At 44.2% G+C, this 20,453-nt stretch overlaps 1 protein-coding gene across 1 annotated transcript in view; it reads left to right on the top strand.

The window, feature by feature from the left end:
• Nucleotides 1-6,380: 6,380 nt before the first annotated feature.
• The window catches only part of si:dkey-245n4.2 (uncharacterized), a 56,085-nt gene continuing 42,012 nt past the window's right edge, over nt 6,381-20,453 (top strand). Inside the window, exons 1-3 of the mRNA XM_068051804.1 lie at nt 6,381-6,543; nt 6,725-6,832; nt 9,650-10,054. Coding sequence (XP_067907905.1) covers nt 6,772-6,832; nt 9,650-10,054 — 466 coding nt within the window. The 5' untranslated portion in view covers nt 6,381-6,543; nt 6,725-6,771. The remainder of the gene's footprint in view (nt 6,544-6,724; nt 6,833-9,649; nt 10,055-20,453) is intronic.

The raw sequence follows: 20,453 nt of genomic DNA, 5'->3' as shown, positions 1-20,453 counted from the left end.
CCATCAGCAGCAGCCGAATTGTATTCAACCACAATCTGTAACCTCATGGCCCGGCATATCCCCCACTCTATCATTACCATCAAACCGGGAAATCAACCCTGGTTCAATGAAGAGTGCAGGAGGAAATGCCAGGAGCAGCAACAGGCATACCTCAAAATGAGATGTCAGCCTGGTGAAGCTATAACACGCATGCCAAACAATGGAGGAAGCCTGCAATAGACAGAGCTAAGTGATCCCACAACAAACAGTTCAGACCTAAGCGCTGCAGTCCTGCCACATCCAGTCATGGTGGTGGAAAATTAAGCAAGAGCTATACAAGTATCCCCATCCTCAACTATGGGGGAGCCCAGCACATCAGTGCAAAAAAGAAGGCTGAAACATTTACATCCATCTTCGGCCAAAAGTGCCGAGTGGATGATCCATGTCGGCCTCCTCCTGAGGTCCCCAGCCTCACAGATGTCAGACTTCAGCCAATCTGATTCACTTCACATGATATCAAGAAATGGCCGAAGGCACTGGATACTGCAAAGGCTAGGGGCCCTGATAACATTCTGGCAATAATACTGAAGAATTGTGCTCCAGTATTAGCCACGCACCTCGCCAAGTTGTTCCATTACAGCTATAACACTGGCATCTGCTCGGCAATGTGGAAAATTGCCCAAGTGTGTCCTGTACACAAAAAACAGGACAAATCCAACCCAGTCAATCTACACTCGATCATCAGCAAAATGATGGAAGGTGTTGTCGACAGTGCAATCATGTGGCACTTGCTCAGCAATAACCTGCTCAGTGACGCTCAGTTTGGGTTCCGCCAGGGCCACTCAACTCCTGATCTCATTACAGCCTTGGTTCAAACATGGACAAAAGAGCTGAACTCGAGAGGTAAGGTGAGAGTGACTGCCCTTGACATCAAGGTAGCATTTGACCGAGTATGCCATCAGTGACCCTGAGCAAAACTGGAGTCAAATGGGAGCTAGGGGGAAACTTTCCACTGGCTAGAGTCATACCCAGCACAAAGGAAGATGGTTGTGGTTGTTGGAGGTCAATCATCTCAGTCCCAGGACATCACTGCAGCAGTTCCTCAGGGTAGTGCCCTAGGCCCAACCATCTTTTGCTGCTTCATCAATGACATTCCCTCCATCATAAAGTCGGAAGTGGGGATGTTGCTGATAATTGCACAATGTTTAGCACCATTCGCGACTCCTCAGATATTGAAGCAGTCTGTGTCCATATGCAGCAAGACTTGGCAACAGTCTGGCTTGGGCTGATAAGTGGCAAGTAATATTCGTGCCACACAAGTGCCAGGCAATGACCGTCTCAAACAAGAGAGAATCTAACCATCTCACCTTGATGTTTAATGCATTACTATCACTGAAACCCCCACTATCAACATTCTGGAGGTTACCATTGACCAGAAACTGAACTGGACCAGCTGCATAAATACTGTGGCTACAAGAAGCTGGTCAGAAACTGGGAATTCTGCGGTAAGTAACTCACCTCCTGACGCCCCCAATGCCTGTCTGCCATCCACAAGGCACAAATCAGGATGGAATTCTCCTCACTTGCCTGGATGGGTGCAGCTCCAACAACACTCAAGAAGCTCAACACCAGTCCGCTTGATTGGCACCTCATCTACCACCTTCAACATTTACTACCTTCACCACTGACTTGGATGAAAGAATTAGGCATTAGAAAGCACTGCAATAATTAAACAGATTATGTATGAAGAGATAATATTGCAATTAAACATGTCCATGCATCTCCAGCTGCTATTGCTGAAATTGTAGAAATAAAACAAGGCTAGGCTGTAAACACAAAAGTGAAGCAATTAAACGAAGAAAGGTTTCCTCCATGCTAGATCACATGAACCACTGCAGCCCATGTGGTGAAGGTGTACCCACAGTGCTGCAAGGGAGGAAGTTCCAAGATATTGACCCAGCGACACTATCCAGGACAAAGCAGCCCAATTGATTGGCACCCCATCCACCACTTTAAACATTTACTCCTTTCACAACTGGTGCACAGTGGCAGCAGTGTGTACCATCTACAAGATGCACTGCAGCAACTCACAAACCCTCCTTCGACAGCACCTTCCAAACCCACAACCTCTACCACCTAGAATGACAAGGGCAGTGGATACATGGGAATACCGCAACCTGCAAGTTCCCCTCCGAGCCACACACCATCGTGACTTGGAACTATATCTTCATTCCTTCACTGTCACTGAGTCAAAATCCTGGAACTCCCTTCCTAATAGCACTGTGGGTGCACCTACATCTCAAGGACTCCAGTGGCCACCACCTTCTCAAGGGCAATTAGGGATGGGCAATAAATGCTGGCTTAGCCAGCAACATCCACATCCCATGAACGAGTAAAAAATAAGATAAGGTTGACAAGGAAGATCTGTTATCTGATAGTACAAGGACTAGGGGACACAGCTATAAGGTGTTGGGCAAGAGATGCAGGTGGGAAGTGAGGAAGAACGTTTTTGTGCAGTGAGTGGTAATGACCTGGAACTTGCTGCCTACGAGGGTGGTGAAAGCAGAGACAATCAATGATTTCAAAAGGAAATTGGATGGGCACTTGAACGAAATAAACTTGCAGGGCAATGGGGATAAACTGGGAATTGGGATTGATTGCTCTATGGAGTGCTAACATCGACTCAATGGGCCAAATGGCCTCCTTCTGTGCTGTAAATGACTCTTTCATGTTCTGGAACTTTTCCAAAGACTTGCAGAATTTTTGTCCAGTTATTCTGACACTTCCATTTCATTGTGTCCATCCCTTGAAAGTCTGTTCATTTTCATGAATTATTTTTCTTAATGTAGTGAAATGTTACCATATGTGCCATCTACAATGCACCAAGGCTACTCAGGCAGCACCTTCCAAACCCACAACCTCTATCACCTAGAAGGACAAGGGCAGTAGATGCGGGGGAATACCACCACCTGCAAGTTCCCCTCCAAGCCACACACCATCCTGACTTGGAACTATATTGCCGTTCCTTCACTGTCGCTGGGTCAAAATCCTGGAACTCCCTTCCTAACAGCATTGTGGCTGTACCTACCCCACATGGACTGCAGTAGTAAAGGCCTGCTCGGAAATAAAATTGCAATCTGACCCAGGCCCGACCCGACCACAGCCAACTCGAACCTGAACACGACCCAGGCCTAAGTCCTTTACTTTTTTTTTGTGCCCAACCAGACCCGACATGAATATCATTCATCCATTCCGGCAGCAGGCTGTTCCTGCAGATGGAGTTCTGGGGAATTCTTGGGTGAGCCTGATCCCGTGAGTTCCCATAGGCAGCACTGTCCAGCCCGACCTGACCTGACCAGATCCCGAATGCTGGACTCGGAATATAGACCCGACCCAACCTGAACCCAACACATGTCTGGGAATGGGCAATAAATGCTGGCCTGGCCAGCGACGCCCACATCCCATGAAACAAATTATTTTCTCATCTTCAGTTTCATGTCTTTGGCATCCTTTAAGCTTCTCACCTCTCCCTTCACTGTCCTCTCCATTATGTTGCTGGAATGCATGTATCATACGAACGTACAAATTAGGAACAGAAGTAGGCCATTCGGCCCCTTGAGCCTGCTCTGTCATTCAATAAGATCATGGTTGATCTGATTGTGTCTCGAATTCCACACTCCCATCTACCCCCAATAACCTTTGATTCCCTTGCCTAACAAGAATCTATCTACCTCCGCCTTAAAAATATTCAATGACCCCGCCTCTGTTACCTTCTGAGGTAATGAGCTCCAAAGTCGCACAACCCTCTGAGAGAAAACATTTCTCTTTATCTCTGTCCTAAAAGGACGACTCCTAATTTTAAAACAGTGCCCCTTAGTTCTGGACTCACCCACAAGAGGAAACATCCATTCCACATCCACCTTGTCAAGACCGTTCAGGATCGAATATACTTCAATCAAACCTCCCCTCACCCTTCTAAACTCCAGTGAAAACAAGACCAGTCTGTCTAACCTTTCCTCATAAGAAAACCCGCTCATTCCAGGTATCAATCTAGTAAACCTCCTCTGAACCGCCTCCAACGCATTTACATCCTTCCTTAAATAAGGAGACCAAAACCTGCACACAGTATTCAAGATGTGGTCTCACCACTGCCCTGTATAACTGTTACGACCGACCGCTCCAGTTGAAGCCCCCAATCAAAATATACGATTCTGATTGTGGTGGGAGAAACACACTGTTAATTCAATTCCGTCACTCCACATATCATTTAAAACTTGCCAAATTAAAGAAAGACCCAGCCAAAATAGTACCATCTATTAATCCACGAATGAGGCTAACTAAACCAGGTGTCTTTAAATCAACAAATTAACTTTTTAATTTGAAGAACTAAATTCTTAAACACTATGAAGATATAAACAACATTTAATATAGAAAAAATTAGAGTCCTTGCAAATTTACAGTCCAATGTTGCTTGAAGTCCTCACAGAATGTTGCTGCAAGTCCTCACAGAATGTTGCTTGAAGTCCTCACAGTCGTCCAATGCGTGAAAAAAGGTTCTTCCACAGTAGAACAGTCCGTAGTCTAACTTCAGCTGTAGGTGATGCTTTCCTTCCCCAGTGAATTTCAACAATTAATGACTTGCGAACACTTTCAATAGAATCAAACTGACAGAGTTTTTGAGGGATAATAGATTGTCACAGTCTAACTTCCCTTTCTTCAATTTAAATTACCAGAGATCTCTGTTTTGGCTTGACTTTATTTTTTGAATTTTGGAGCGATAATAATAATTAAACAAACTAAAATCCTCTTCCTTCAGTTTAAATGGTTGAGAGCTCTTTTTCCAGGTGCTGTCATCACAGCTGTGTCCTCTGTGTGTTAGAACAAACTGTCTTCAACTAAAAGCCAGTTCAAAATTAAATTGTAACAAATGTATTGCTTGCTACTCCCAGTGGCTGTATCTATAATAATAAGAATGCAACCTTTGAATCTCAGTCTCCAAATGGCTGTTTCTAATGGCAACCAAAAATGCACTTTTCTATAACTCCTGAGGCTTGCTGGTTCTTAAAGCATTACTGATCCTCTGCAAACCTTAAAGGCAAACTGCATATTCCCAGAAAAAAACTACAGGACCATGACATAACATCCTTAGTTTTATTTTCAATTCCTCTTGTAATAAAGGATAGCATTCCATTAGCCTTCTTTATTACTTGCTATACGGGCATACTATCTTTTTGTGACTCATGCACTAGAACACCTAGATCCTTCTGCACCTCGGAATTCTGCAGTTGTTCTCCATTTAAGTAATACTCAGCATTTTTATTCTTCCTGCCAAAGTGAACAACTTCGCATTTTCCCACATTATACTCCATCTGCCAGGTTTCTGCTCACTCACTCAACCTATCTATCTCGGTCTGCAATCGCTTTATGTCCTCATCACAACATACTTTCATACCTATCTTTGTGTCATCTGCAAATTTAGCTACCATGCCATTGCTCCCCTCATCTAAGTCATTGATATAAATTGTAGAAAGTTGAGGCCCCAGTACAGACCCCTGTGGGACTCCACTCATCACATCCTGCCAATCAGAAAAGGACCCATTTATGCATACTCTCTGTTTTCTGCCAGCCAGACAATCTTCTATCCATGCTAATGTGTTACCTTCTACACCATGAGTTCCTGCTTTGTGCAATAACCTTTTTTGTGGCACCTTTTCAAATGCCTTCTGAAAATCCAAGTACAGTATGCCAACGGGCTCCCCTTTATCCTCAGCACATGTTACTCCTTCGAGGAACTCCAATAAATTGGTTAAACATGATTTCCCTTTCACAAAACCATGCTGACTATTCCTGATTACCTTGAGTTTTTCTAAGTGCCCAGCGATAACCTCCTTAATGATTGATTCTAGTACCTTCCCCACAACAGATGTTAAACTAACTGGCCTAGAGTTTCCTTTTTCTGCCTGCCCCCTTCTTGAATAAAGGGGTTACATTTGCTACTTTCCCGTCTGATGAAACTTTCCAGAATCTCGTGAAATTTGAAAAATTAACACCACGCTACTACCTTATTAGCCACCTCTTTTAAGATCCTCGGATGAAGCCCATCAGGCCCCCGGGACTTGTCAGCCCGCAGCTCCATCAGTTTGGTCAGTATCGCTTCCCTGGTGATTGTAATTTTACCAAGTTCCTCCCTTCCACCTCATGATTTACATCCTTGCTGATCTTAGGTATGCATTTATCCTGCCTATTTCTCAGTATATCTTTGAAGATATTTTAACTAAGAATGTCACTCGAGGGGCCATTATCACATTTGCTTAATCTGAAATGTTTAAACCATTATAAGTAGCATCTATTCATCTGCAAATTCATTCTTATAATTGTTTTCCGTCACAGAACTGATTCAACCAAGCGCTAGAGGGCCCACATCTAACGAAGCTGTTCAGCTATTCTGTCCATATTACTTTCAACTGTGAGTTCCAGCAGTCGGTCCAATATAGCTGCTCCAAGAAAGCAAGTCGTTACAAAATTATCTCCCAGCCTTTCAGCAGGAATTAATAATAAAACTTGGTGAGTAACATTTTGCGAACAGAAATCCACGGCGGCAAGTTCTTAAACCTGCTTTAATTGTTGACGATATTTATTATTCAAACAACGGAAAGGTTCAGCTAAATGCAAAACATTTTAGTGTTCTTTCTGTTACATGATTACAACAACTGCAGCTTAAAGTTCCCCCCATCTCACCCCGCAGATATTACTGTCAGAAAGGCGTGAGGAAGCAGGAGAGGAGAAGCCACAATGAGGAGGGTCACTTTGGTGCTATTTCTCTTCTACTTTCTTCAAATAGCGTCGTTTGAAGGTAAGGCGGACTTCGTTTATATTCAACTTCATGCAAGATGCACGACTTAACAAGATATAACAGATTTTGCACCACGACAGAAAACATTGCTGGCTGTAATGAAGTGTCACTGATGAAGGTTATTCAACTGTATGTGGCATTAATGGTCAATTGCAAGATTGTAGTGGGCTTGGGGAACACAATATTAAATTCTGTTAGATTAAGGCGTCATTACAGTTGCCCACAGAATTGCTTCAATTGCATACTAGCCGGGGAGGTGGTGGCCCAGTGGTATGTCACTAGACTAATAATCTAGAACCCATTGCTCTGGGGACATGGGTTCAACCAGTAATCCAGAACCCAAGCTAATGCTCTGGCGACATGGGTTTGAATTCCACCACGGCAGATGTTGAAATTTGAATTCAATTAATAAATCTGGAATTAAAAGCTAGTCTAATGTAGCCACGAAGCCATTGTCAATTGTTGTAAAAACCCTTCTGGTTCACTAATGCCATTTAGGGAAGGAAATCTGCTGTCCTTACCGGGTCTGGCCTCTATGTGACTCCAGACCCCCAGACTCTTAAATGCCCTCTGAAATGGCCTAGCAAGCCACTCAGCTCAAGGATAGTTAGGGATGGGCAATAAATGCTGGCCTAGCCAGTGATGCCCACATTCCACAAACAAATAAAAAAAGGTAAATCATTTAATGTTTGGTGCACCTATACAAATTTATGAAACAAATTTTGTCTCTCTATTCCAGTACCCCTTTAAAATTGTACCAGTTAGTATATATTGCCTCTCCTAAATCTTCTTCCTGAAATATATCACCATACTTCTCTGTGTGAAATTTCATCTGCTCATCTCACCAGTCTGCCTATGATCGCCTGAAGTGTGTTACTATGCTCCTCATTGTTTCTCACATTTCCAGGTTTTGTGTCATCTGCAAACTTTGAAATTTTACTCTCTATACCCAAGACCCAGTTATAAGCAGTACTCCTAATACCAACCCCTGGGGGACATCACTGATCGCTTCTCTCCAGTCTAGAAAAAAATGTTCGCCACTATCTACATTCTGTCTGTGAGCCAATTTCATATCCGTGTTGCTGCTGCTTTTTAATCCCATAGGCTTCATTTTGTTAACAAGTGGCACTTCATCAACCACTTTTTGAAAGTCCATGTACACAATATCAACTGCAGTACCTTCATCAATCCTCTTCATTATCTCCCATGATACAAGTTGAGTTCTTTGAAGGGGCTGAGGTGTGTGACAGTGTAGAGCCACTCCAGTGGCCTGCTTTTATAAGCATTGCATGCCCATTTGTCTTACAAGAAGATACAGTGAATTAAGGAAAGGCTAACAATTGAGGAGTGTGTGTCAGATAGGAGCAGTGAAGTAGAAGATGTGGGGGTATGTGGCTGCTAAAGAGGATGGAGTATTAGGATTGTGCATGTGAATAATTGAGCTGAATGGAGCTGGGTAGCAATAGTGCAAATTAGAGCAGAGAACATTGTAAAGAGTTGGTCATGCAAGTCTTAATTTAATAGGAGGAAAGATTTCTGTATGGTGGACAAGGAAGAAAATAGAGATATGTCCAGTGTGTTACCTTGCCTGTCCTGCTGAGGATGTAGAACTCATGTGGCACAGTCTTGCAGTCCTGGGAAAAAGGGAGTTGGCACTCAGTGCCAGTGCCACCTCCCTCCAGGTACCATGAGTTTCAAGATGGCTTCCTAACATTCACACTGGGAGCGCTGTTCATTCTGCTGTCAATGTCCTCCCGTTCTGCCTAATACAAAGAGTGATCAAAACATGGGATGGATTCTCATATAGCAGGAGGAAACCTTGGAATGATTTAAGAAACAATAAGTTGCTGCATTGGGGGTATGCAGGTTTTTTCTGGGTGGATAAACTAAGATGGACTGAATGGCCCTTGCTCATCCAATATTATCTTGTGATCTGGATTTCAAGAGTTGACACAATATAACCTAATAAATATGACCCCTTTAATATGAGCAAACATTTTGCTGGGAGTGCAGAATTCTCCCCCAGTATTCTGCTTACATGTGTTACAATATTTTACTATCCTTCAAAGGTACATTATTGCTGCTTTTTAATGAAGGATCAAACAGTTCTGCAGAAACATTGCTTCGCTCAACTGAACAATTAAGACTCACACATTTCTTTCTCGGTTGGTAGTGTTGGCTCCCCAGATGCGACCTTTTCTCGTCCAGGTTCTGTCTCTGTCTTTCGCAACATACATGTAATTCATGAGTGTCCTTAAAAAGTCCAGAAGTCAAAAGTATTGCATGTACATCATGAGTTGCTTCAGAATCCAAACAGATATTGGAACTGTGATCCTATTCCAACCCCTTATGAATAAATGAATATTTGCACTGCTTCAGCAGATTCCCTAAAGAAGGAAGGGAGAAACTTACATTTATATTCCTGTCCTATAAGTTTATGAGTATATATTCCTGTTCTAAAATCTTAGCAAGGTATGTAAGTTCAAATTAATTTGCTGACCAAAATTATACCCTGGTTAAATTGTTACAAACCTGTAGAATTATAAGTTTGTTCATCTGGGCATAATTATTTTATGAGAACAGAACAAATAGTTTTAGCACAAAAATCATTTGTGAATTTAAGAAATTAAGAAAACATAAATTTGAGAAGGCCGTTAAGTTCATCAGCCCATTCCTTCAGAATGTAGGTACTTTGTAATATTACAAAAAGAAAGTGAATAATTGTGTATGTATATTTTTAACTCAATCTACATTCCTCCTTGATGTATATTTTAATTTATGCCTTTTAAAATTTTACTTTGTTATTAAATATTCTAGGCTTCAACATCAAGAATGTCCGACTAGACAAATGTATCCATGCAAACAATGTGAACAATAGAATATCTCTAACTGAATGTAACCCAGATTCTGAACAGCAGCAGTGGAGATGGGATTCTCGCCTAAACTCCATAGTCAGCCTTAAAACTGAGCGGTGTCTGACTGTTCATAAAGCCAATGAATTTGGAGCTGTGAAACTGGAGCCTTGTGCCAGTGGTCAACCTCAGGCATGGAAATGCAGCAAACGGGGTCATTTAACTCTTGAAGGCTTCAACTTGCATCTCAACGTAAAGCACAAGACAAACAAAGTACAAGTCTCACATGAAAAAGGCAAATTAAGCAAGTGGCGAACCTTGAAAGATAAAATAATCTGCACCGAGGCTAATCATATTTGGCAACATGCAGGTACTCTAGAAATTTGGTCTCTCAACCATTTGTGATGCCAAGTAAGATTTAGATATTGACAGCATTCTATCTGCTGGAGTTCAGGAGAGTAAGAGGTGACTTGATTGAAACATTGGGATGTGGGCATTGATGACTAGGCCAGAATTTATGGCCCATCCCTAATTGCTCTTCAACTGAGTGGCTTGTTAGGCCATTTCAGAGGGCATTTTAAGAATAAACCACATTGATGTGGGTCTGGAGTCACATGTAGGCCAGACCAGGTAAGGATGACAGATTTCTTCCCTAAAGGACATTAGTGAACCAGATGGGTTTTTACGATGTGCCCCCTGCAGTCATCTCCCTCCACAACAGGTATACCGTTTTGGATACTGTTGAGGGAGATGGCTCACCAGGGGAAGGCAGCAGTAGCCAGGTTCATGGCACCGTGGGTGGCTCTGCTGTTCAGAAGGGCGGCAGAAAGAGTGGAAGGGCTATAGTCATAGGGGATTCGATTGTAAGGGGACTAGATAGGCGGTTCTGTGGTCGAAAACGAGACTCCCGAATGGTATGTTGCCTCCCAGGTGCACGGGTCAGGGATGTCTCAGATTGGCTGCAGAACATTCTGAAGGGGGAGGGTGAACAGCCAGTTGTTGTTGTGCACATAGGCACCAATGATATAGGTAAAAAACGGGATGAGGTCCTACAAGCAGAATTTAGGGAGTTAGGAGCCAAGTTAAAAAGTAGGACCTCAGAGGTAGTAATCTCAGGATTGCTACCAGTGCCACGTGATACTCAGAGTAGAAATGAAAGAATAGTCAGGATGAATGCGTGGCTTGAGAGATGGTGCAGGAGGGAGGGGTTCAGATTTTTGGGACATTGGGACCGGTTCTGGGGAGGTGGGACTATTACAAATTGGACGGTCTACACCTGGGCCGGACTGGAACCAATGTCCTTGGGGGTGCTTTTGCTAACACTGTTGGGGAGGGTTTAAACTAATGTGGCAGGGAGTCGGGAACCAAATGAGGAGGTCAGTGGACAGTAAGGAGGTAGTAACTAAAGCCTGCAAGGAACTAGATAATGAAGTCAGCGTGACTAAGGGAAAGAGTAGGCAGGGAGCAGATGATGAAAGCAAAGGGACTGGTGGTCTGAGGTGCATTTGTTTTAATGCAAGAAGTGTAGTAGGTAAGACAGATGAACTTAGGGTTTGGATTAGTACCTGGGAGTATGATATTATTGCTATTACTGAGACTTGGTTAAGAGAAGGGCATGATTGGCAACTAAATATCCCAGGATATCGATGCTTCAGGCGGGATAGAGAGGGAGGTAAAAGGGGTGGAGGAGTTGCATTACTGGTCAAAGAGGATATCACAGCTATGCTGAAGGAAGGCACTATGGAGGACTCGAGCTGTGAGGCAATATGGACAGAACTCAGAAATAGGAAGGGTGCGGTAACAATGTTGGGGCTGTACTACAGGCCTCCCAACAGTGAGCGTGAGATAGAGGTACAAATATGTCAACAGATTATGGAAAGATGTAGGAGCAACAGGGTGGTGGTGATAGGAGATTTTAATTTTCCCAACATTGACTGGGATTCACTTAGTGTTAGAGGTCTAGACGGAGCAGAATTTGTAAGGAGCTTCCAGGATGGTTTTCGAGAGCAGTATGTAAATAGTCCAACTCGGGAAGGGGCCATACTGGACCTGGTGTTGGGGAATGAGCCCGGCCAGGTGGTTGAAGTTTCAGTAGGGAACTACTTTGGGAATAGTGATCACAATTCCGTAAGTTTTAGAATACTCATGGACAAAGATGAGAGTGGTCCTCAAGGAAGAGTGCTAAATTGGGGGAAGGCCAACTATACCAAAATTCGGCAGGAGCTGGGGAATGTAGATTGGGAGCAGCTGTTTGAAGGTAAATCCACATTTGATATGTGGGAGGCTTTTAAAGAGAGGTTGATTAGCGTGCAGGAGAGACATGTTCCTGTGAAAATGGGGGTAGAAATGGCAAGATTAGGGAACCATGGATGACAGGTGAAATTGTGAGACTAGCTAAGAGGAAAAAGGAAGCATACATAAGGTCTAGGCGGCTGAAGAAAGACGAAGCTTTGGAAGAATATCGGGAATGTAGGACCAATCTGAAACGAGGAATTAAGAGGGCTAAAAGGGGTCATGAAATATCTTTAGCAAACAGGGTTAAGGAAAATCCCAAAGCTTTTTATTCATATATAAGGAGCAAGAGGGTAACTAGAGAAAGGATTGGCCCACTCAAGGACAAAGGAGGAAAGTTATGCGTGGAGTCAGAGAAAATGGGTGAGATTCTAAACGAGTACTTTGCATCGGTATTCACCGAGGAGAGGGACATGACGGATGTTGAGGTTAGGGACAGATGTTTGATTACTCTTGGTCAAGTCGGCATAAGGAGGGAGGAAGTGTTGGGTATTCTAAAAGGCATTAAGGTGGACAAGTCTCCAGGTCCGGATGGGATCTATCCCAGGTTACTGAGGGAAGCGAGAGAGGAAATAGCTGGGGCCTTAACAGATATCTTTGCAGCATCCTTAAACACGGGTGAGGTCCCGGAGGACTGGAGAATTGCGAATGTTGTTCCCTTGTTTAAGAAGGGTAGCAGGGAAAATCCTGGTAATTATAGACCGGTGAGCCTGACGTCAGTGGTAGGGAAGCTGCTGCAGAAGATACTGAGGGATAGGATCTATTCCCATTTGGAAGAAAATGAGCTTATCAGTGATAGGCAACATGGTTTTGTGCAGGGAAGGTCATGTCTTACCAACTTAATAGAATTCTTTGAGGAAGTGACAAAGTTGATTGATGAGGGAAGGGCTGTAGATGTCATATACATGGACTTCAGTAAGGCGTTTGATAAGGTTCCCCATGGTAGGCTGATGGAGTAAGTGAAGTCGCGTGGGATCCAGGGTGTACTAGCTAGATGGATAAAGAACTGGCTGGGCAACAGGAGACAGAGAGTAGCAGTGGAAGGGAGTTTCTCAAAATGGAGACGTGTGACCAGTGGTGTTCCACAGGGATCCGTGCTGGGACCACTGTTGTTTGTGATATACATAAATGATTTGGAGGAAAGTATAGGTGGTCTGATTAGCAAGTTTGCAGACGACACTAAGATTGGTGGAGTAGCAGATAGTGAAGGGGACTGTCAGAGAATACAGCAGAATATAGATAGACTGGAGAGTTGGGCAGAGAAATGGCAGATGGAGTTCAATCAGGGCAAATGCGAGGTGATGCGTTTTGGAAGATCCAATTCAGGAGTGAACTATACAGTAAATGGAAAAGTCCTGGGGAAAATTGATGTACAGAGAGATTTGGGTGTTCAGGTCCATTGTACCCTGAAGGTGGCAACGCAGGTAAATAGAGTGGTCAAGAAGGCATACGGCATGCTTTCCTTCATCGGACGGGGTATTGAGTACAAGAGTTGGCAGGTCATGTTACAGTTGTATAGGACTTTGGTTCGGCCACATTTGGAATACTGCGTGCAGTTCTGGTCGCCAATTACCAAAAGGATGTGGATGCTTTGGAGAGGGTGCAGAGGAGGTTCACCAGGATTTTGCCTGGTATGGAGGGCGCTAGCTATGAAGAGAGGTTGAGTAGATTAGGATTATTTTCATTAGAAAGGCGGAGGTTGAGGGGGGACCTGATTGAGGTGTACAAAATCATGAGAGGTATAGACAGGGTGGATAAAAAGAAGCTTTTTCCCAGAGTGGGGGATTCAATTACTAGGGGTCACGAGTTCAAAGTGAGAGGGGAAAAGTTTAGGGGGGATATGCGTGGAAAGTTCTTTACGCAGAGGGTGATGGGTGCCTGGAACGCGTTGCCGGCGGAGGAGGTAGATGCGAACACGATAGCGTCTTTTAAGATGTATCTAGACAGATACATGAATGGGCAGGAAGCAAAGAGATACAGACCCTTAGAAAATAGGCGACATGTTTAGGTAGAGGATCTGGATCAGCGCAGGCTTGGAGGGCTGAAGGGCCTGTTCCTGTGCTGTAATTTTCTTTTGTTCTTTTCTTCTTTTTTTGATAATCGACAGTGGTTTCATGGTCATCATTAGACTAGCTTTTTAATTCTAGATTTATTAATTGAATTCAAATGTCACCATCTGCTGTGGTGGGATTCAAACCCATGTCCCCAGAGCATTAGCCTGGGCTCTGGATTAGTAGTCCAGTGACATTGCCACTACACCACTGCCTCCCCTGAGGGGTCTTGACAGAGTGGATGTGGAAAGGATGTTTCCCCTTGTGAGAGAATCTAGAACTAGTGGTCACTATTTAAAAATAAGGGGTCACTCATTTAGGACAGAGATGAGGAGAAGTTGTTTCTCTCAGAGGGTCATGAGTCTTTGGAATTCTCTTCCTCAAACGGCAGTGAAAGCAGAGTCTTTAAATATTTGTAAGGCAGAGGTAGATAGATTCTTAATAAGCAAGGGCGTGAAAGATTATCGGGGGTAGGCGGGAATATGGAGTCGAGGTTACAATCAGATCAGCCATGATCTTATTGAATGGCAGAGCAGGCTTGAGGGGCCGAGTGGCCTACTCCTGCTCCTAATTCATATGTTCGTATCCTGTAATGGATTTCTGTTGTATGTTCAAATTAAATATTTGTTTTTCAGCAAACCAAAGAATTCGAACCTAACTACCAGACATCGTGACATTCTCTCTCCGCAGATGCTGCCAGACCTGCTGAGTATTTCCAGCATTTTCTGTTTCTTTTTCAGATTTCCAGCATCTGCAGTATTTTGCTTTTGTATCATGACATTCAAATTATTTCCTTTTCTATTCTCCAGACTAAGCTCAAAAGCTTATATGTAATACTTATTATTCAATTACACTTTAGAAGAAATTTAACCAGGATTAAAAAAAGTTTGTTGGAAAAGTGTTTGGTCAGCAATTTTAACATCTTCTGGAAAGTTTCTGGGGTAGGGCTTACTAAGAACAAGACTTTTATGAATGGCAAGTCTTGTGGGAAATTTGCTAAAGTTCACCTCAGAAAAGATTCTAGGCTAGAAATTGGATAGCTCCACTTTTTGCACACACCCATTCAGTTTGAGCAGGGCAGTAGGCTAACTTGGTGTACCTACCTCATCTGAATGGCGTAGCTTCTGACCGAGTGGGTCCAGTGCTGCTCTCTTCTCTTCATGGTGCCGTGGCCTCTGTACTCAGCAGGGGTCCTAGCAGTGTTGTTTGAAAACCATGTGGTGTAGCCAGCCAGCTGTACTTAGAGATAGGTTGTCGTTCTTAAAGGGAAGTTGCACTGAAGAATATTGCTGCAATTTAAATGATGCCAAACTGAACATCAGAGCAGCGAGAGGATTCCAGAATGACGGTTGCAGTGCTGGAGGTATTAATGGCAGAAATGGGCAGGAGGGGAGGCACCATGATTCCATGATGGAATAGGAAGCCCTTGAGGACCACCCTCAGAAGGGAGCAGATGGCCAGGAAGGTCAACTCGCAGAGTCTAGACCCAAGGACCCGGCAGCAATTCCACAAGAAGTCTAATGACCATGCATGGGTGGTCAAGGTCAGTCAATTCTTCTTCACATGACATCTCCAACCAACCACAACACCAACCTCTCACACTGTTCAATGCGCCACACCCCTATCATTGATAAGGAGGGGAAATTAGAGTACGAGAGAAAGCTAGCTAGAAATATAAAAACAGATAGTAAGAATTTCTATAGATATTTTAAAAAGAAAAGAGTAAACAAAGTGAGCATTGGTCCGATAGAAAATTTGTCTTGGGAATTAATAAAGGAAAATAAGGAGATGGCAGATGAATTGAATAGGTATTTTGCATTAGTCTTCACTATAGAGGATGCAAGTAATATCCCAGAATCAGGAAATGGAAGGGAGGGAGGAACTCAAGAAAATTACAATCACCAGGGAAGTGGTAATGAGAAAATTGTTGGAGCTGCGGGCTGACAAGTCCTCGGGTCCTGATGGACTTCATCCTGGGGTTCTAAAAGAAGTGGCTAATGAGATAGTTGATGCATTGGTTTTAATTTTCCAAAATTCCCTCGATTTGAGGTAGGTTCCATTCGATTGGAAAATAGCGAATGTAACTCCTTTATTCAAAAAGGGAGGGAGACAGAAAGCAGGAAACTACAGGCCTGTTAGCTTAACGTCTGTCTTAGGGAAAATGTTAGAAATAGAAATAGAACATTACAGCGCAGCTATTATTAAAGACATTATAGCAGGGCATTTAGAAAAATTCAAGGTAATCAGTCAGAGTCAATATGGTTTTGTGAAAGGGAAATCATGTTTAACCAATTTATTGGAGTTCTTTGAACAAGTAACATGTGCTGTGGATAATGGGGAACTGGTGGATGTACTGTACTTAGATTTCCAGAAGGCATTTGATAAGATGCCACATCAAAGGTTATTGTGGAAAATAAAAGCTCATGGTGTAGGGGGTAACATATTGGCATGGGCAGAAGATTGGCTAGCTAACAGGAAACAGTGTAGGCATAAATGGGTCAGTTTCTGGTTGGCGAGATGTATCGAGTGATGTGGCGCAGGGATCAGTGCTGGGGCCTCAACTTTTTACAATTTAGAGAAATGACTTGGATGAAGGGACTGAAATTTGCTGATGACACAAAGATAGGTAGGAAAGTAACTTGTGAAGCAGACATAAGGAGGCTACAAAGGGATATAGATAGGTTAAGTGAATGGGCAAAGATCTGGCAAATGGAGTATAATGTGGGAAAATGTGTAATTGTCCATTTTGCCAGGAAGAATAAAAAAGAAGCATATTATCTAAATGGTGAGAGATTGCAGAGCTCTGAGATGCAGAGGGATCTGGGTGTCCTCGTGCGCGAATCGCAAAAGGTTCGTATGCAGGTTCAGCAAGTAATTAGGAAAGCTAATAGAATGTTATCGTTTATTGCAAAGGGAATTGAGTACAAAGGTAAGGAGGCTGTGCTTCAGTCATACAGGGCATTGGTGAGACCACATCTGGAGTACAGTATTGGTCTCATTATTTATAGAGGGATCTGAATGTGAAGGTTCACTAGACTAATACCTGGAATGAGCGGGTTGTCTTATGAGGAAAGGTTGGACAGGCTAGGCTTGTATCCGCTGCAGTTTAGAAGAGTAAGAAGGGTCTTGATTGAAACATATAAGATCCTGAGGGGTCTTGACAGGGTGGATGTGGAAAGGATGTTTCCCCTTGTGGGAGAATCTCGAACTATGGGTCACTATTTCAAAATAAGGGGTCATCCATTTAAGATAGAGATGAGGAGAAATATTTTCTCTTAGAGGGTCGTAAATCTTTGGAACTCTCTTCCTCAAAAGGCAATGGAAGCAGAGTCTTTAAATGTTTGTAAGGCAGAGGTAGATAGATTCTTGATAAGCAAGGGAGTGAAAGGTTATCGGGGGTAGATGGGAATGTGGAGTCGAGGTTACAATCAGATCAGCCATGATCTTATTTAATGGCGGAGGAGGCTCGAGGAGCTGAGTGGCCTACTCCTGCTCCTAATTCGTATGTTTGTATGTATGTTCACCCAGCACCAGTCCCTGGCATCTTGTCCTGCAAGAGGGCAGAATGTCAGTGGTTATTAAGTACTGTGTTTGGGTGATGTGCATGCCATAGCTGGAAAAACCGATTCATGATCAGCAGTTGTATACTGCATCTCACCCTTCCACATCTGACAATGCTGCCAACCTCACACTCACCTCTTGCTGCCTCCACATACCTCCAGTTTTTCAGCTGTGGCATGCACATCACCCAAACACAGTACTAAATAACCACTGACATTCTGCCCTCTCTCTTGCAGGACAGGATGCCACATATAAGAAGGGATCAGAGGAGAACCAGCGGGGGACAAGGACGCCTGCATCTCCTCAGCCCTACGGTGGAGATGTTTGTCCACATCATGGGGCTGGCTATGACAGAGCCTGTGGCATCCCACATTGCTGAGAACATTGAGAATGACAGCATGTTCCTGCCTTATTCCCCTTCTCAACTCCCAGCACACCCTCATCCTACTACCTCTATGATGAGCAAGCTGCTGATGGTGTGACCATGGACCTCCTGCTTCCCACCCCAACCCTCTTCCCTCACACAAACCTTCCCCTTCTGTGTTTCTGCTTTCAGACATCCAAGAACTGCTGCCTGGCCAGCTACAGGAGACCCAGTGGAGGAAAGAGAACAACATCACAGCCCTGTCATTTGATCTGACACTTGCAGCCCCAGCTCAGATACTGGCAGTGCATGTACCTTGGAGGCAAGTATAGAGTTGGGATCAGCATATGGTAAATCATCCGGCCACAAATTGGCTGCAGCCAGGGTAAAAGATGTTTCATGTGCCAACTTTCTGGAGGGCGAAGTTGCAGTCGAGTATTGCTATGGAGGACTCAGATGAGGGCTTCAATCGGATGGCATACAAAAGAGCACAGCTGGGTATGCACACCAAGATGTTGGGTGCAACGGCTGGCCTGCCACACAGCTTCCTGTCACTGTCGAGCAGGAAGGAAGAATCTGGCTCGCACTTGGCACAGGGCATGGCGTAGGGCTTGCCCTTTCCATAGCTTCTGCTCCATTTCCCTGTCATGCTACAGACCCAGAAGCACTGCAACTTCTGCCCCATACCTTTTGCAGCCTTTATGTGGACAGCTCATCTACTCCACTGCCGCCCCCCGCCCCCCCGCCCCCAACTGGGAGGATGCAGCAACACTCTCTGGCAAATCCAGAAACTCGCCACAACAGCTCCAAAAACTAACCAGCGTACTTTCAGACACTTTGGAATAGAAAAGTTCAAAAAAATTGCCTTAAGTGCAATTTGATGCGTGTCCCTTTAAGGAACGCTAGTGCAGGGCCCATATTGTAGCCTCATGCCAGATTTTTGAAGAATGATAAATGAATAGGTGCACAGGACTTTTGTGGTCCAAATTTGGAATCCTGGTGTCACATCAGCCAGTTGGCCAGGTGACGTCAGGATAGCACTGATCAAAGCCTTCTGCTACATGCAGGAGATGCCCCCATGTGCGCCCGGCTCCTGCTGTAGCACCACATGAGCTGAACAGAATCGCGCCACTGGGAAGTAGCAGTAGACGTCTCTAGCACCACTAGAAACAGCACTATGCGACTGAATTTCTAGCCCTATTTATCTTAGGGAAATAAAACTCCCACAGTTCATGATTTTATTTGCTTTCTGGCCCTTGATCCAAACAAAAACAGCCTCCTGTTTTTTTCATTTGACTGGAAGGAGACAGAACTTAAATACACCATGGCCCTGGAAATCCATGGCCCTTCCAAGGGGAGTTGGTTAGATTCTCTCTTGTTGAGATCATTGCCTGGCACTTGTGTGGCACGAATGTTACTTGCCACTTATCAGCCCAAGCCAGACTGTTGCCCAGTCTTGCTGCATATGGACACAGACTGCTTCAGTATCTGAGGAGTCACGAATGGTGCTGAACATTGTGCAATTATCAGTGAACGTCCCCACTTCTGACCTTATGATGGAGGGAAGGCCACTGATGAAGCAGCTGAAGATGGTTGGACCTAGGACACTACCCTGAGGAACTCCTGCAGCAGTGTCCGGGGACTGAGATGATTGATCTCCAACAACCACAACCATCTTCCTTTGTGCTAGGTATGAGGAAAAACTTTTTCACGCAGCGAGTGGTTAAGGTCTGGAATGCACTGCCTGAGAGTGTGGTGGAGGCAGATTCAATTGAAGCATTCAAAAGGGAATTAGACTGTTACATGAAAAGAAAGAGTGTGCAGGGTTACGGGGAGAAGGCGAGAGAATGGATCTGAGTGAATTGCTCTTTCAGAGAGCCGTTGTGGACACAAAGGTCTGAATGGCATCCTTCTGCACTGTAATAATTCTGTGATGATTCCAGCCAGCGGAGAGTTTTTCCCCAATTCCCATTGACTCCAGTTTTGCTAGGGCTCCCTGATGCCTCACTCAGTCAAATGCTGCCCATTGATGTCAAGTCAGTTACTCTCACCTCACCACTTGAGTTCAGCTGTTTTGTCCATGTTTGGACCAAGGCTGTAATGAAGTCAGGAGCTGAGTGGCCCTGGCGGAACCCAAACTGCGCGTCATCGAGCAGTTTACTGCTGAGTAAGTGCCACTTGATATCATTGTTGATGACCCCTTCCATCACTTTGCTAATGATCGAAAGTAGACTGATGGGGCGGTAATTGGCCAGGTTTGATTTGTCCTGTTTTTTGTGTACAGGGCATACTTCGGCAATTTTCCACATTGTCAAGTAGATGCCAGTGTTTTAGCTGCACTGGAGCAGCTTGGCTAGGGACACAGCCAGTTCTGGAGCACAAGTCTTTAGTACTATTGCCAGAATGCTGTCAGGGCCCGTAATCTTTGCAGTATCCAGTGCCTTCAGCCGTTTCTTGATGACACATGGAGTGAATCGAATTGACTGAAGACTGGCATCTGT

The sequence above is a fragment of the Heterodontus francisci genome, chromosome 1, assembly GCF_036365525.1.
Source record: "Heterodontus francisci isolate sHetFra1 chromosome 1, sHetFra1.hap1, whole genome shotgun sequence".
Lineage (NCBI taxonomy): Eukaryota > Metazoa > Chordata > Chondrichthyes > Heterodontiformes > Heterodontidae > Heterodontus > Heterodontus francisci.
The sequence above is the reverse complement of the archived record's forward strand: the minus strand, read 5'-3'. Positions and strand labels throughout refer to the sequence as shown.